General features: G+C 35.1%; 1 protein-coding gene across 2 annotated transcripts; it reads left to right on the top strand.

Moving 5' to 3' along the window:
• Nucleotides 1-13,093: 13,093 nt before the first annotated feature.
• Nucleotides 13,094-17,465, top strand: LOC149496758 (uncharacterized). Of its 2 annotated transcripts, none has more exons than XM_089720704.1 (4): nt 13,094-13,432; nt 14,216-15,084; nt 15,461-15,898; nt 16,837-17,465. In XM_089720704.1, the coding sequence occupies exons 2-4, from the start codon at nt 14,220-14,222 to the stop codon at nt 17,010-17,012; spliced, it is 1,479 nt and encodes a 492-aa protein (XP_089576830.1). In that variant the 5' UTR covers nt 13,094-13,432; nt 14,216-14,219; the 3' UTR covers nt 17,013-17,465. The 2 variants fall into 2 exon arrangements, with proteins under 2 accessions (XP_089576830.1, XP_089576829.1); XM_089720703.1 differs by having other exon boundaries at nt 13,094-13,438.
• The last annotated feature ends 943 nt before the right edge of the window (nt 17,466-18,408 follow it).

Here is an 18,408-nt window from a genome sequence, read left to right as displayed (position 1 = left end):
ACCCTCAGTGGACCCATGAGACCCAACCCTTCCTTCTCTAGTAAGCTTTGTCCTTAATCACTTTGCCTTTAGTTTTTAACACTAACATCTCTTAATTTTTTCCTCTCACGTTTGTGTAGGCATGGCTCCTAAGAAGACCAAGAGTTCTAGAATGGCCAAGGTGTCCGAGGTCATGAAGAAATAGGCTGCAACTAATAGTTCGGGGAAAGAAGTTCCTCCAGCAGTGCTGGATCCTCAACCAACTGAGGCTGAAGCTGTTTTGGGAGGTTCTCATTCCGAGTTTGCCCTCTTAAGCCCTACGACGGAGTCTCGTCGAAAGAGGCAGAGAGAAGAGCCGATCCCTATTCCCCCTTTTGTGCCTTCGAGAGCTGGCGAGGCTTTGGATATTCGAGGCTATTTTATAAAGAAGTATGGGGTGAACTACAGTCTCCAAAAGGATGGGCTTAGTCGGGAGATGGCTCGCAACTGTCTTTTTCCAGCAGATGTTTGGTACTTCGATCATATGGATGACATGGCGAGGAAATTTTATCAATCAGTGCCTATTCTAAGCGTTGAACTCTAACAATTTGAGTTTTGCTCGGATAACTAAGCTAAAAGGAGGTTATACCAAGATGGAAGTAAAGAAGAATAAAATGGAAAACACATTAAAGAGCGCTGAAGCTGCTGTGAGGGGGCAGGAGGCTCGGCACAAAGCTGATATCAACGCTCGTGATGCCGAGCTTGAGAAGTTAAAGGAGGAGAACTGGGATCTATTGGCCAAGAACAGGGACTTAGAGCTAAGGAGGTGAATGAGGAGCTGCAAGGACTTCAGAATATGGAGGGGACAATAGCAGAAGATTTGTCAAAGGCGTGCTTGAGCCTTAGGACCAAAATTATAGCTGAGTTGAAGGTTAGGGATCCGAGCAAGGACTGGAGCTGGGTGAACGACATATTTCCTAATGATGAAGAGGAAGGGGAAAAGGAGGAGGGTGCTAAAGAAATTGGAGGTGATTCTTTACAAGAAGATCCTATCATGGATGGCTCGCCTCCACAGCAGGTGGATACTGAGGCGAATATTCACTCCATTTCTTCGGAAGGGCGAGGCCCTATTAGGGATTTGCCTTCAGGGCAAGATGCTTAGCTTAGGAATTGATTTATAGTTGGCTATAGGGAGATCGTTTTGTACTTATCTTTATGTAATAGCCCTTTTGTAATCAATCTATGTAACAATCTTATTTTTAATGAAGGTAGTTCTTATTCTATAAGTGTTGCATTTTCTTCTTTTGCCTTGGTAGTAATTTCTTTTGATTGTATCATGGATTGATGGTCATCTGGGCGAACTATGTATGTCCGAGCTAATGGACTTGGCGAAAAGGACGGCTTAGGTCATATGGGAGAACTATGTATGTCTGAGCTAATGGACTTAGCGAAAAGGATAGCTTAGGTCATACGAAAAGGACTGCTTAGGTCATATGGGTGAACTATGTATGTTCGAGCTAATGGACTTGGTAAAAGGGACTACTTAGATCATATGGGCGAACTATGTATATACGAGCTAATGGACTTGGCGAAAAGGACCGTTTAGGTCATCTGGTGAACTAATGTGAAGGCTGAAAAGAGAAAAATTTTTAAATAAGATCCTTCATGAAAAAATTAATGCAGCATGCACTTTTTATCTTTGAAATGCATGATACATTAAGTGAAAGAACATGATGTCTTATTATTATTCAAATATAAAGTTACTTTAAATATTATTGACTGGAGATATAATATGCATTTTTTAGATTATCAGCGTTCCATGTCCGAGGTAATTTAGTTCACTTAATCTTCCTCAGCTTGTATGTGTTCGGGCCTAATTGCTTTGAAACTTCACAGGGACCTTCCCAGTTTTGCCCTAGTTTACTCACGCCTACCGAGCCTTTGGTGATCTCTACCTTTCGCCATACCCTGTCTCCTTCTCTTAACTGCTTGTTTTGAACTTGCATGTTGAAGTATCTCCTTACCCTTTGCTTGTATGCTTCAACTCGGACTGCAGTATCTTCTCTAAGCTCCTCTCTAAGTCTAGGCTGATCTTTAGACTCTTATTGCTGCCGAGTTCTTATTACACTCTTATTCTTTTGCTGGATATACCTATCTCTACTAGCACCACTGCTTCGGAGAAAGGGGTTTGCCCTATTGTTTGCCGATGTGTAGTTCTATAAGCCCATAATACACTGTTTAGTTCGTTCGTCCAATTAGCCTTTTCCCCGTCCAACCTCTTTTTAAGCCTTGTAGGATGGTTCTGTTGGTGACTTCAATAAGGCCATTAGTTTGTGGATGAGCTACTGATGTAAAATGGAGTCTGATGAGCTAGTCTTCGCAAAAAGATCTGAAGACTCCTGAGTCAAATTGCTTTCCTTTGTCAGTGACAATCTTATGGGGCATGCCATACCTGAATATCACATTGTTTCTGGAAAAGCTTATAACTCGAGCTAGGGTAATGGTGCTGAGGGCTTCAACTTTTACCCATTTGGTGACGTGATCAATTGCAAATACCACGAACTTTCTTTGCCATGTTGTTACAGGAAAAGGTCCTAGAATGTTTATCCCCCATTGAGAGAAAGGCCAGGCCGAACCTAAAGGTTGTAATTCTGAGGAGGGTTTTCTAGGCACCCGGTCATATTTTTGGCATGTGATACAATGGCAAATGTGTTGGCGAACATCTTTTTTCATTATTAGCCAGTAGTATCCTAATAGCAGAATCTTTCTCAGCATAGCGTCTGAGCCTTCATGTGCCCCGCGAACACTTTCATGGGTCTCCCTTATGATATAATTGCCTTCTTTCTCAGTTACACACTTCGCCTAAGGCTGTGATTTTGACCTCATGTAGACTCTCCATTTTCCATTGCATAGTTCGCCTCTTTCCTGCAAAGTTTGATCACCTCTTGTTTATCACGTGGCCGAACATCATTCTGTAAGAAATCAATGATTGGACTCATCCAATTGCCGTTAGGTTGGGATGTAAGGACTATACTTCATTCATAGCTTGGAAAAGTTTGGTGTTCGATCATCACTTCTCTTGGTAAATCTTTTTCCTATGCTACAACTTTGGCTATAGAATCTGCTTCCTTATTGTTTGCCCATTCTATTCGGGTCATCTTCCAAAGACAACCCTTTTCCTCTAACTTGTGTAAGAGAGACAAAGCTAGAGAATGATACTTGACTAGGTTTGACTCTTTGGTGGTGAATGTGCCTGTAATTTGATTGACTATCAGCTGTGAGTCTAGGAAAATATGGAGCACTGGAGTTCATACCTTAAGGGCCAGCTTAAGTCCTATGACAAAACCCTAGTATTCGACACGACGTACTGTATCTTCATCTTCTCTGGCCCTTGTAGGATTATCTCTGCTGCAGCCCCTAAGCTCTCTAAGGCCCCATCAGTGTGTAGCTGCCAAGTACTGTAGTTGGGGTTTGATAGTTTGGCTTCAGGCTCGCATTTTTCATCTTCGCCAGAAAACTTGGTCATAAAGTTTACGAGTACCTGCGCCTTCATCACAGTACGAGGAGCGTACCTGATATCAAACCCTTCTAATCTGATCGACCATTCCACTATTCTCCCAGAAGTTTCGGCTTGTTGTAGGATCTCTTTTAGAGGGTGGTTAGTTCAAACAATTATAGTGTGAGATTGGAAGTAGTGACGCAACCGGTTCGCTGAAGTCAGGATGGTGAATGCCAATTTTTCAATGTTTGGATACCATAGCTCGGAACTCCTGAGGACTAATAATGCTATTAATTTGAAGTTGAGTTTACTTTTTTGTACTTATAACTGTCACTTATGCATTTATCTCTTCTTTATCTCCTTTCTACCCTAAACCCTAAAGGGGGTATTGGGGATTATGATCCTTTCACTCTACTCGACTATTTAGATCCGCCACTAATATACACCACTGATAAATCAAGTACCATTTGGTATATCAAAAGAATTGGCACAATCCCTTATCACTATTACATTTATACCCAAAGCAAATGAGAGGAAATAATCAATTCTCTCTTATGGAACCCAAGACTCAATAAATCCGACCTAAGCTCATGTAATTTACCCTGGTTCCTTCCTCTAAGTTCACCTTAATAAATATATATTTGTTACTTTCGTATAATAAATGCGAGAGGCACCGGTCCAAAATCCTATGATGGTTTATGGGCCCAACCTATATGTCCTAGGGTTTAGAAAGACTTTTGACCTCGAATCATGTGTGGGAGATATAAGGGTGGAGATCATGCATTTCCCAACTCCTGTCCCCTTTGTTTGTGTATAATTGCTATGATTATGTTATGTTTCATTCATGCATCATTAACTTGTTTTCTTATAGCCATTTAGGTATATTCTATCATGGCTCGATCCTAATGTTCAAAGCGCCAAAGGACGAAAGACTTAAAAGAGGTGTTGGAAGCAAAACGAGCTAAAAGAGCTCTTTTCAATAGTGATTACAAGGCCGAAACTCAAATGCCTTTGAGGGAAGCTCCTTTGATCCCGACTTCGACAAAAGAAGACCAATTAGAAGAGGTTCATCAACTTTTGCTTGAAATAAAGCAAGCGCAATTCGAAGCCATGACTCTCTTCTAAGGTGTGAAGGTGCGATTTACACTTATGTACAATATCGCCAACCATCTTGTGGACATTGGCACTTCACTCTAGACGATGCGAAACCATATCAAATCTCTTAGGCGTTGAGGTTTAAGGATTGTAAATTTTTAGTTAGGGCCCCAAAAGAACAATTAATTTAAAGTAATAAAATGAGCATATTTTTGAGCCAAATATTATTAATGCCAAAAATAAAAAAATATATCAAATGTATAAAAATAAATAACCCTATTCAAGCATTGTCACGCTCAAGGCAAAAAAGAAGAAGAAAGGAATACAAAAACAAAAGAGAGTAATAAGTTCACTATAAGTATTTAGCTACAAAATAGGGCACGTTTTGCTCCAGATAGTTCTTGAGAGCGTTTCTCTGATTGTGGATTTGAGCAGTCGTGATAAAGCCATGATGGAATGAATATAGCATTAGTTGCATCTCACGATGTTATGGCCGTATGATTGCATTGCTATATAATATTCCATATCCATCATCCACGCATACATGCATCACGTCGTGTTTGCTAACATTTATTTTATACAGTCAAGATAGCGCCCCGAAGGGCCAAAGCTCCACAAGAAGTTACTTGGTTAAGAGTGAACAATCATTTAGTTAGAGTTGAAGAGTCTTCAACCCCCCTGATTTTCCTAATTTAGTATCTTCCAGTTTTTCGAGCTCCCGCTTTAAGATTGAAAACTCTCCAATTCAAACATATCTGTCAGTTCTAGCTTCTACTTCTGCTGATAAAATGGTTGAGCCAAGCATTCTTGTTTCTAAAATTGAGAAGATGATTGAGAAGATAGTGGTAGCTAGCCTTGAAAAGCTCTTACGGACTGATAAGGGTAAAGAGCAAGTGGTGATTGAAGACGATGAAGCCAAGGGAGAGTCGAAAAGAAAGGAACACGTTAATGACATTTGGCAAGACGATGAGTTCTTTAATAAAATATCTGCCAAGAAGGTTGAGTCTGAGCCAATCGTCTCAAAAAAATTTGAGATGTTAGATAAGAAGCTTGAGAAGCTGCACGTATTCATGAAGTCTAAGGGAATGGACCAATATGTCGACATCGATGATTATGACGATGAGGAACTGGAATTAAAGCAAACTACCACAATAACCTATAAGATGCCGAAAGTGGCAAAGTATGATGGTAATGGTGATCCGAAGGTGCACCTCATGCAATACAAGTTAATCATGGAGTTGGCGAGTCTACCATCGAGGGAAATTCTGAAGATGTTCCTAATGTCCTTAATTGGGTCTACCCAAACTTGGTATTACAATCTCGAAAAGAAGGTAAGACGAGATTGGAACAAGCTCACCACGGTTTTTCTCAAAGAGTATGCTTACAATCTACAAATGAGTGTTAATTTGAGGGATTTGGAAATAACTGTGCAGAAATAAGACGAGACCTTTACTGACTACATGGCTAGGTGGAGAGCCAAGGTCACACAAATGAGGAACCGTCCGGATACCAAAGAGTTTATCAAAATCTTTATCAAGAGGACTCTGCCAATTTTCTGTGAGAAGCTCTATTACATGCCCTTGATAGAATTTTCACAAGTCTATGAGGTGGGGACTACCATCGAGGACAGGATCAGAGAAGACAAAATGTATGGGAACCGTGCTGGAAGTTTTAATAAATCTGGGTTTTAAAGGTAAAGTTCGTCTACCAAAACCCCAAGCACCAACAAGAACACAACTGTTGTCGCTATAAATCTGAGAGCTACCAACGTGCCAATAAGAAGATTTTCCAATTTCGGCACTCCTCTCTCTAGAGTTTTTGAGAAAGTAAAGTCGATGGGTTTGTTACGACTGCTGGCACCGAAACCTCCCCCAACAATTTTGCTAAAGAATTTTGATCAAAGTGCATACTGCCACTTCCACCAAAGCAAGGGTCATACCATTGACAATTGCTTGTGATTGAGACATGAGATCCAAGACTTAATCGATAATGGCAAGGTTACTGATCCTGAAAAGTCAAGGCCAAGCACAAGGACTACTCTACTTCCTAATTTCTGAAACGTGCCGCCTCCTAAGAACTTGTATATGGTTGAGTCTGAGAAGAATCCCGAGGAGGTATTGGTCGAATTTGAGGAGGATAAGGAAAGATAGAGGGAGATGCTGTTGGAACAGATCTATGTTATGGTGCTGAATGTCTGGACAGTGATGAAGAATGGTTGAATCAAAGAGAGGAAGCTTGGGTAGGAAGCGATGATGAGATAATTGTGCATCCCGTTACTCTGGATTTTTGGAGTAGCGAGGAAGAAGAAGAAGCAAGAGTTGTTAACCATATGACCTGTAGCGGTCGGATATATCAGCCGGATATGATCAAGTCTAGAGGAGAAAATGAGAAGGCAAGTTCATCGGATGTGCTAAAGAAAGAAGCCGAAGACAATGCACTATGAGGCAATTGAAAAGAACCCATGTAAATATAAGCATTTGGGACCTGCTTGTCTCTTCAAAGAAACACCGAGAAGCTTTGTTGAAAGCTATGGTTGAGATTCCAATTTCATCATCTATATCTCCAGCTGATTATGTGGCGTTGGTCCAACATAATCCCTCACAATCACCTTTTCTGATGATGAGCTGCCTCCCGAAGGAAGGAATCACACTAAAAGCTCTGTTTATAAAGGCTAAGGTCAGAGGAAGGATCATTGGTAATGTGATGATTGATGATGGATCAGCTTTGAATGTGTGTCCATTAAAGCTGCTTTCCAAGTTCAAAATGAAATTGTCCAATTTAGAACCTTCTGATGTTGTTATTAGAACTTACGACGACTCCAAGGGACAGGTGGAGGGCATTTTCAAAATTGTGATTAAAGTGGGACCGATCGAGAAGGAGACTGAATTTATTGTTATTGACATTCCCCCAACATTTGTTTTGTTGCTAGGGCACCCATGGTACCATTCTTTGGGAGGTGTACAGTCTACACTACACCAAAAGATAAAATTTCCTTTTAATGGTGAAGTCATCACGATTTCTGCTGCCAATGAAAGGAGTGTAGTTATGCTAAATATGGACAAGCAAGTAATCCTTCCATGGACCGATTTTTAGATTGCAGTGTTGAGCACTGACATGGGCGCACTGTCTCCAACATCATGAAGAAGATGAATTATGAAGATTGAAAAGGGCTTAGAAAGAATCAACAAGGCATCACAGAGCTACCTGAAATCCACACTTAGAGAAACCGTTTGGGCCTGGGGTATAAAATTAGAAGCACACCATTGAATACATACGGCTGGTTGGACATGGATGGACGTTTCATCTGTTCGAGTGAGTGTTCCTCTCCATGTCTGCCAAAAGAGTTGTTTAGTGGATTTGTTAGCCATATGAATTGAGAAAAACTATGGGAATTTTTTTTTTTTTTTTTTTTTTTTTTTTTTTTTTTTTTTTTAGGGTTTGAAGGTGTGTTCCACGCTCACCGCACCAATTGTTAAGCTTTCAGAATTTGAGGTGTAGTAAATTGTGAATTAATTCATCTTTAGAGTAAATTTGGAGTATATATACTAGATTTAAGATAATCGTGTTAGGATAAAGATTACAAATCCTACTTTATTTATTAGTTAGAATTTATTTAGAAGTCTAGTATTAATATTTTAATATATTTTATTATTGTATGTTAATAGTACCAACACCACTAGATGATATGTATATTTTGGTGAAATACTTTGAGTAAACAAATATCTTTTCATTGAAACCACTAGTTAACCCGGTCGACTCTTAACAAAATACTATTTTCTTGTGTAATTTGTACCGACCAGTGGTCACATCCTATATTTGCACTAAAAATACCTAATGATTTGTGTCATAGTGAAAATGCCCTTTGACAATTTAAATTTTTTATTTTATATTGAAACTATCAATTGATTTTATGGTTACAGTACAAATGAAAATTATAATTTATTCATCTAATTAATTTTTGCTGACTATTTATCAGTGTAGGTTACTTTTTCTATTGCACTCAAACCACTAATTGAGTTAGTGGTTTTAGTACAACATTCTCGCTCGATGACAAGACAAATATTATATCAATAAATAGTTTCCATTTGGAATTAGATTTGTACATAATATTTTCCTTTTTTTTTTTTTTTGTGTAAACCATTGGTAATCGGACCCCATTATCAAGGACTACCTAATCTAACTCGGGGCTTAGTCACAGTTAAGGCTCCTCGCCCCTTCCCTGTAGGTGAGTTTAGTGGGAACCAAACCTGAAAGCTTTTTCCACATGTTTAACCTGCATTGCCAACTGAGCCACAACCCGTAGGTTGTAAATAGTACTTTGGAAAGCATTATTTTTTTTTTCTTAAATTTGTTATATTTGGAGGCTTGAAAAAAAAAAAAAAAAAAGGGAAGGAATAGTGAATATTTTATGTGGATATGGAAAGGGTATTAAATTCGAAGATTTAAGTGAATAATAAAAGATTTAAATTTTTTTTAAAAAAAAAAATTGTCTTGATTTGACTTGCATACAAATTAAGAAATTTTAATTAATATAGTTAAACTTTAATTTTTCCTTATATACCTTTATATTAATATCTATTAAAATTAAATGCTATATTAATGTCCTTGAAATTACTTAAACTGTAATCAAATATTTGATAATTTTCAAAAGAAAAAAAACATTTGATTATGTAGGTTTTTCTTAAAAGATTAGGAATAAAACTGAATTTGGCCCTTGAGCTTGGAAGCAATATTCATTTTGCCCAAAAATTAATTTTGTTGTACAATTTACCTATGAATTTACGCTCAAAAAATAAAAAACTCAATTTTTCATAAATTTTTTAATATTTTAACTAATAAAAATTATTTTAAAAGATTAAAATTATGAAATAAAAATTATTTAAAAACATAATAATAATTATAAAAAATTATAATATCTTATCTTTGATTTAGAATATAATCAACAATAGAATTAGAAAATATTTGATTGTATGGATATTTGATTTAAAAATATTTATTATTTTTAATTATTTTTTAATTATATTTGATCTAAATCAAATATTTTATTATTTTTTAATTATATTTTGATTTAAATTAAACTTATTTTACGTAATAAAGTGGATTTTTATTCTTTTGTACAAGTTGAGGGGTAGTTTTAAAAAAAAGTAAATTTTTGGCAGACTGAATATTACTCCCAAATTTATGGGGCAAATTAAACTTTATTTCAAAATATTAAAAATTAATATTTTAATTTTCTTAGAACAAGATTTATGCTCTGTTTGTTTCTGTAAAATAAATTACAAGAAAATAACTTATTGAAAAACATTTTCCTTGAAAAATATTTTCTAAATGACGTATTTTCCATTGTTTGGTTGTAATATTGCAAATTAATTAAAAATATTAAAATTTATATCTCATAATACCATAAAAATATTAATAATAATAGAAATTTTATAATTTAAAAATTTTATTGTTAAATATGAGAAGAATGCAAAAAAAAAAAAAAAATGTAAATTATGAAAATGCCACCAGTGGTCGATGGTGGTGGTTAGTGGTAAATGGTGACTGGTGGTAGTGACTATAATGATTAATAAATTAAAAAAATATAGATTTATAAGTTTTGTCAATATTCGGAAATGTTTGACTCTCCCGAAAATGAGAAGTTATTTTCCTTAAAAAAGACTTAATTTTCCTTTAACCAGAGAAATATTTTCCGTTAACTTATTTTTCTAAGTGCCCTAAACAACGAAAAATTGTGAAAAATATTTTTCTGTGAGTTATTTTACAAAACAAATGGAGCCTTAATTAATGCTAAAACAGTAATGTAAGTATTATATTTGTTGACAAAGAAATAGTTTTAAATAAGGATAAAACAGTACGCACTTATTAACCAATTAACTAATGTTTCTTTGGTTTGAATTAGGAGGCAAGCGAATAAGTCAGCTCATTCTCTATCTAGAGAGGCTTGTTCTTATGCTAGTTTTCATTATTGAGATTTAATACCCTCTTGTACATATAAAGTTAGTCTTCTTCTTGACTTACATGAATAAAATGACTTCTACTTCTTCTTAAAAAAAAAGGTCAAAAACTTAAAATTAAAATTAAGGATAAAAATAATTTAATGGCAATAAAAAGTACCTTGTTGTATTTCTTCTCTTTTGAATGTAGAAGTGATTATTTCTATTTAATAGTTTATATGTAATATATTTTTTAAAAGGAAAAATTACAGTACAATCTTTATAATTTGTGAAATACAATTAGTTCATCTCTGTCTTTTTTAAAACATATTAATTTGTCTCTATATCTTGTTTTTGTTATACTATTAGGTACTGTTGTCCAATTTCTGCATCTTTTCCATTAAGTCAACAAAAAAGCATAGAGGTAAAATGAGAGATGCTAAAATATTATACCAGAAAAATTACAGTGTAGTCCTTATAATTTGAAAAATACATCTAGTCTGTATTTTTAAAAATAAAAGAGGTATTTTCGTCATTTCATAAGATAGTTAACGGAAAAAATACAAAAACTGAACGAAAAGACTTTATAGTCCACTGTAAGTAAATTATAAGAACATTTTAATATATTTTCTAAAAAATACAGATGGATTAATTATATTTTATAAACGACATGTATCCTACTATAATTTTTTCTTTTTAAAATAATAGATTCAGTAAAAAAGTAATGCACTAAAAGTTTTTATAGAAGCCGGGAACGGTAGACCCCAGTCTTCCCGCTCTCCATCACTGGATCTCTTGGTTCTAAGGATTCCATCTTAACCACTTGGCCAAGAATTCATTGGCAAGAGCAATATCATCTGCTTCTATTATAATTTAGGACACTTGAATGGTTAAGTTTTTATTTGAGCAGTTCACGTGGGCAACAACCTATTATATAAACCTAACAATATATATATATATATATATATATATATATATATGAACACACCAAAAACAAAAACAAAATTTATTTTTGTTATATTGGGCCATCAAAACAACCGATATAAAATAATATAAATAATGAATACTTTGTATATAGCCACCCCAATATTTATTAATTCCTTATGTATATTTTCCATAGTTAGTAAAATTTTTAAATATGAGATTTTTATAATTAAAAATATTTCTATAATTTTATAAATTACAACTTTTAACTAATTTTAAACCTTACAATTAAATAACAGAATTGTGCTCAATTTCACCCTTTCTCAACTATACACTCTATTACATGGGCGTGCCTAAAATTCAATTTGTTATGCGAACATATAAAAAATTTGAATTGCTGTTATATAAAAGGAAATATGTTAGTTGATGTCAACGGTAACAACTAAGGTGAAGAACATAATATAATTGAAGTCAAATTCTAAAAAAAGAGGATAATCGATAGTGTTATTGAGTCGGTGAGTGAAATATACAAATAAAAAAAATTTCAAAGCAAACGATAATGCGATAGCGACGCCAACGTCGATAATAACTTTAAGAACGAAGACGATGAATATAAAAAAGAAGTTGAATTACTTTCATCGTTAAGGGATTTGAGTTGGCTTGAAACGAGTCCGAAGTAGCTGCAGGAAAACTAAAATTATAAAATATAATGAACATTCCAGTAAAGGTGAGCCACCCTCTGCATGGTGCTTCGGAAGGGGTAGTCCAACTAATTTACAAACATAACCTTGTTCTCAATTGAAATTGACAAAGTGATCCTTTCTCATAATTAATATTCATTTTTGCTTACCTTCTTAAAAGATTCCATTAAAATAGAATAAAATCTGTTGAAATCCAATGGATATATATGACTTTATTCTTGTTGATGCGTTCTATAGATCTTAGCGAGTTGTTGACTCAGTGAGTCACGACTTCCCCATGAGGTAGGTGAGAGGAAGAGAGCAAGTCAAATAAACAATAGGGCCAATGTGACAATTCTTTAAGTTTGAATTTTTTTTAAAAGCATCCATGTCAATTTTGTGTCTACTTTTTAACAGAGAAATAAATAGATTACAGGTTCCTTTTTATATAACATCAATTAAAGTTTTATATTTTTGCATAACAATTTAAATTTTAGGCATGTCAATGTAATGGGTTGTTTGGTTGAGATATGAGGGCTGAAATTAAATCTAGAAAATGAGTTATTAAAAGCCTTAACATGACTTATTATTCTTCTGAAGACAAACACAGCCCTGATAATGTAATAATTTCGTCCGAATAGCTCATACCTCCATGTCCGACCAACTTGGGCCTATATGTAAAAAATGGGCCCAGAGTGAACCCAGTTCGGCCTTCCATATCTACTACATGTCGCCTCTTAAAGCAACCAACAGGTAAACACCAGACCTCCAAACACTTTGGAGAGACAAGTAGACTAAGACAAGCAGACATTTACTTCCACATTACGAAAGACCAAAATACCCTTTGATATCAACAACTTTTGTGTGCGTGCTTCGGCGGTCTTGGTCAAATCACGACTTCCAATATTTTAATACGTGTACACATACGTGTGCCCTAAAAAAAGGAATAAAAAATAAGAAAATAAAAAAGGATATTATTTTATTTTATTTTTCTAAGAATAGGGAAAAAAGAGGAAGATTCAAATATTTGCGGAGAGAAATGAGAGAGGTTACCACTAGCTAGCGAAAGACAGTCGGTTTAGATGCGATAATAGCTTAGACAACTCTCTAATTAAACTTTTATTTTCTTTTTATTTTTTATTTTCCATTTTCTGCCTTGTTCTTGAAGGTCAGGTCAGGGAAGAATCGTGAACTCCAATCCAAAACATTATTATGATCGTGATGATATTCATACAGCTCTGTTCTCCGTTTTCCCACCGTCATTTCTACTCATCTCAGATCCTTTCTTCTTCGATTCTCTCTTATACTTAGGGTTTATCTCCTCCTCCGCCGTCGTCAAGGTAACTGTAAGTCTTTTCTTTTACATTTGTTTGTCATATTTGTTTATTATTTTCGCCTCACCACCTGTATGGTTACTGAGAAAAAAATTTGTTTGAACGGTGAATATGTGTATTTAGGATTATAAGTTGTTGTATATGGTTCTGGTTTTTGTCAGCTGCTTTACGGATGTATTGTGGTTTTAAATTAGGTGAATTTTAGGGTTTCGCTCGCTGTTATATTTATAGCTTACCGAAGTATTTGTTTCACATTCAATATGATGTTGATTTTTCTTTTTTGAAATTTGTTTCGGCTTGGAACGGTGCATTAGGCTTCTCGTAGATTCGGTTCGGCTTATTGTTTGCTTGGAATAACTAATTCGCCTAAAAATTTAGATCAATATCGTGAGACGTGTTTCGTTTCTGGTTCTAGGTCATGAATTTTTATTCATTTATTTGTTTTGGAACATTAGGAATCACTAAATTTAATTTTCAATTAGAGCCAGCATAATTTTATTGCCTTTCAAGGTAGGAGTAGGCGGTTTTATGATATGGCAGATTTGATGGTTCAAGAGGAAAGGTTGGTGGGTTGTTTTCTACTCTTTTTTTTTTTTTTTTTTAATATTTGATTTTCAATTTTATTTTGTTAGCTTGGATTCTTTGTTAAGGGTGGCTAGTTGTGAACTTGTTTGCTTTCATTTATTTGATTTCAGCTGCATATGCTTTGTTGTCTTTTGAGGGTGTGTTTATATAAATATATAATCTATATCTGTTGGATTAATTATGTTTGGCTGGTTGATAATGCAGAGCCATGCCAACTTTTACTGCTATAGCTTTGGATAGGTTGTTAGAACCTGGAGCTTCTAAATCTGTCGACAAGTCTGTTCCTGGTCCAAATCCTGTTCCAAAACCTAAGTTTCTTTCAAAAACTAGGCCTGCTCCTGATTCAAATCTGGAGAGGAGAAACAATATATCAGCTGTGGAGAGGAAAGTTAATCTTCCTCAGATAGTGCCATCACTCTATACCACCCCTGAATCAACCCCACTCCCTGATTCACCATCTTCATTCCCTCCTTCACCATATATTATTAACCATAAACGGCGTGGTCCACGCCTTTTGAAGAGCTTTTCTCAACATAATGTAGCTCCTGGTGGAAAAGCTTTGGATGAGGATAAGGTCAATGGGAGTGCAAAAAATGCAGAAAATAGTAGTATAGATTCTGCTAAAGATCGTTCTGTTACTTTTTCCATTTCTAATAACAGTAGTGATGATTCTACTAAAGATCGTTCTGTTACTTTTTCCATTTCTAATACTGTTGAAGAGAAACACGTAAATGGTGTTCAGGATAGCCCCATCAAAGAAGAGATTGAAAATGGTGTTGATGAGGAATCTAGTGAAGGGGAGCATATGAATGCTTCCTGTGATGGTGAAATAGGAAGCAGCAATGGGGAACTTAATAGCAGAAGTGCTAGGAATGGGTTGGCCATGGGAAATGATGTATTGAAGCTTGTCGCACTCAATGCAGAAAGGGATGGCAATATTGAGGATTTCCTTGATCCTCGGGAATCAATGAGTTACACCAGTAATACTGACGGCGAGGACAGCTCTTTGGTGGAAAGTTCAGTGAGGCTTGCTGCAGTTACACCGATGACAGAGTTTTATGATGCCTGGGAAGGTACTTGGATTTGATTGCCATATATACTTGTGTATTATTTCTTGTTTATTTATTTATTTATTTGGGTGTTGGAGAAGTTTGTTCAGCTTGCCTGTTTTCTTTTATTTGTTTCCATATTCTGGATTGCTATCTTGGTTTTGACTTGCACATTTGCAAGTAGTATCTCATTTTTGTTAGAGAATGTAAATATCCTTAATCATTTCCTATTGGAGATCACATAAATTGGTTCTTGATGTATGTGCACATCCTGTTGTTAAATCTAGGACCAAACGATGCCAGTTCGATAGACCATTTATTATTTTAAGCATGGTTAGTAGTGTACATTGTTATACCTGGCTGAATAAGTGTGCTTATTTTCATTATTTACCATGTGTAGAGCTTTCTTCCGATAGTGGGATGCAGTCTTCTCTCCGGGATATTGACGCAGAATTGCGTGGAATGAGATTGAATTTATTAATGGAGATAGAGAAGCGAAAACAAGCTGAGGAGACTTTGAATACTGTGCAAAATCAGTGGCAGAGGATTAGGCAACAATTGTTGCTTGTGGGATTGACTCTCCCTGAATTTCCCTTTGCTGTTCCAGAGGGTGATCTGTCGCCAGATACTGAAGTTGCAAAAGACCTGTGCCAGCAGGTTCATGTAGCTCGGTTTGTGTCAGATTCCATTGGAAGGGGCATTGCAAGAGCTGAGGCAGAGATGGAGAAGGAGGCTCAGATTGAGGCTAAGAACTTTGAGATTGCTCGATTATTGGACCGCCTTCATTATTATGAGGCTGTGAATCGAGAAATGTCTCAAAGGAACCAAGAAGTTGTCGGTGAGATTTCTGTGCTTTGAATAAGTTATTTTTTTGGTCTATTTACTTGTCTATCTTGCTTGTGGTTTCTGGGCAAATTATTATCGTCACCTCGTCTTTTCTTGTTGATTTTTCATCCTGACATCCCTCATCTAATGTTACATACATTTGCATGAATGCATTGATAGACAGGCAAAATGAATGAAGAGATCTGCCCGTTGTTTTGCTCATTCTACCAGTGAATTACTAGATCAGAGGTCAACTATGTTATTTTGTAAATGAAAGGAATATTTGTTAGACAGTGATTGTTCAATATTTTACTTTGCTCACAATATTTATTTAAGACAGCTTCTCAGTATTCTGGCTTAAATGGTTGTGTTTTTTTTGGCGCGTTGGATCTTATCTTGCTGAACTTGATCCTGCAAAGTTTGAATATAATTGTGTAATGAGATTGTGAAAGAAGTTAGTATGAATAACTACTAACTGGATAATAATCTAAATTTCTTTTTATTTGGCTTTTATTTTTAATCTCATCTTTGTCTTATAGTCAGAAAATTATAGATTAAAAACAGGGATGTTATGTTACTAGCATGATTATCTTAAAATTTTAATTTAGGTGGCTTTCTTGCTGCTTTAATTTGTATTGGTTTATAGCTATGTTCAGAAACTGGTTCATGGCTGCATTTGTTACAGGCATAGTTGGGAATGGGGATCCTGTGAAGTTGGTGACAGGGATGGGGTATGGCTCCCCACCCCAGCCTTTCTTGTCCACTGCCATCCTTTTCTGTTATTATATTGAAAAAATTGGTTATTGAATGTGTTTTTAAGGTTCAATGATGATTAGACTTCGGACTTGGTGGATGTGGTGAAGCAAGCTCGGGATAGTCATGATTATATTTGCATATAATTTTATGCGATCAATATGCATTAAATCTAATCTTTTTTTCTCTTTTATTCAGAGATGGCTCGACGTAATAGGCAGGTCAGGAAAAGAAGGCAGCGATGGGTTTGGGGCTCAGTTGCTGCAGTAATTACCCTTGGCACTGCTGCATTAGCATGGTCTTACATTCCAGCATCAAAGGGATCATCCTCTGCTGGTGATTCTACTGCTCCCGAGCATGACAATGCAGCTTAAGTTATGGACATATCCTGTCCATCAGAAGACTGATGTTGTAGAAGAAAAGAAAATAAAAGGTTGTATATGCCTCCGTGTTAATAGCGATCTCTTTCCTTTACCAAAACTCTCTGAAGAGTACGGTATCGCCAAAGTGGAAGTACATCATATTCATTACTAGCAATCCGTGAGGTGATGAATTTTGTTTTTGATCATCCCATTATTTGGAATGCTTTTCTAGTAGATTAATTTTTGTGGGTTAAAAAGGCTATAGATGTGCATATGCATATTTGACGGAATCTGTGTAGGTCTACTGAAGCACACTATTTTGTCCAAAAATGCTGCAATTTTATTGGCAACTAATACGGAAATAATAATTTCAAACATGTGATGTTCCTTCAAGGGTGAAGGGCAACCTTGAATGCTGTTCTGCAGATTAATGTTTAGTAATTCAAGCTTTTAGCATTTAGCACATATGGTAATTTGTTGCATTGTTTGCAAGTTCTGGTCAAAATGGTGCGGCTATGAAAGCCACTTGAGGCACTATGAGTTATCTGCTTTTTATTAATCCAAAAAGTTCAGAGATGTAGAACGCCCCCAATTTCTCTAGGATCCGAGTCTCGGAAAATTAGAGCAAATCAATCTCGGTTGAATAAATTAATTCATGAATTTTGTTACTTTAATTCTATTATTTTAATCTTATGCATCATTAATATTTTATCTATTAAATATTTTAAGTTATATATATTTCAAACTTATAAATATTAACAGTTTGTTCTTATATTACATGAAACAACCCTAGCCGTTCCTCTCACTCTCTGCGTTCTCTTTTTTTGTGTTTTTTTTTATTAGTGATGGTTTCTTTTTGTTACTTTTTATCGTTTTTCTTTATTTTATTTAATTTTCTTTCTAATAATTTTCTAAAATATGATCATTTGGATCTAGTCTTTTAAATCTACAATAGTGGATAGATTTTGAGTGTTTTTTGTATCTTATTAACAAAGTTATTAATTTTTTTTATCCCTTTCATGGGTTATTAAAGAGTGGATTGTTGGTTGCTTGAAGTTAGGAAATTTTATATCTTCAAATTCGAGCAAGTTTCTTTTGTTGATGTAGCTTGGTAGTGCGACATGTTTTTCAGTTAAAATTTGATATATTAAACTTTTCTGCAGGTGTCGGTTGTAACAAGTTTTCGAAAAAATATTAGGGATAATATTATGGAAGGTTTCTTTTATTGTTGTATTTGAAAAATGAACCAGTTTTTACTCAAAAGATTAATGTTTTTTTGTTAAGATCAAGAACATTTCTAATAGATGATTTTAATTTTTTATATTTGTATTTCTTATTTCTATAAGAATATGATATACTCAATTTAATTAAATGTTTAGTAAATAATTAAAATGCATAAAAATATATT

The sequence above is a fragment of the Jatropha curcas genome, chromosome 4, assembly GCF_041381405.1.
Source record: "Jatropha curcas cultivar XTBG-Jc1 chromosome 4, XTBG_Jcur_1.0, whole genome shotgun sequence".
Lineage (NCBI taxonomy): Eukaryota > Viridiplantae > Streptophyta > Magnoliopsida > Malpighiales > Euphorbiaceae > Jatropha > Jatropha curcas.
The sequence above is the reverse complement of the archived record's forward strand: the minus strand, read 5'-3'. Positions and strand labels throughout refer to the sequence as shown.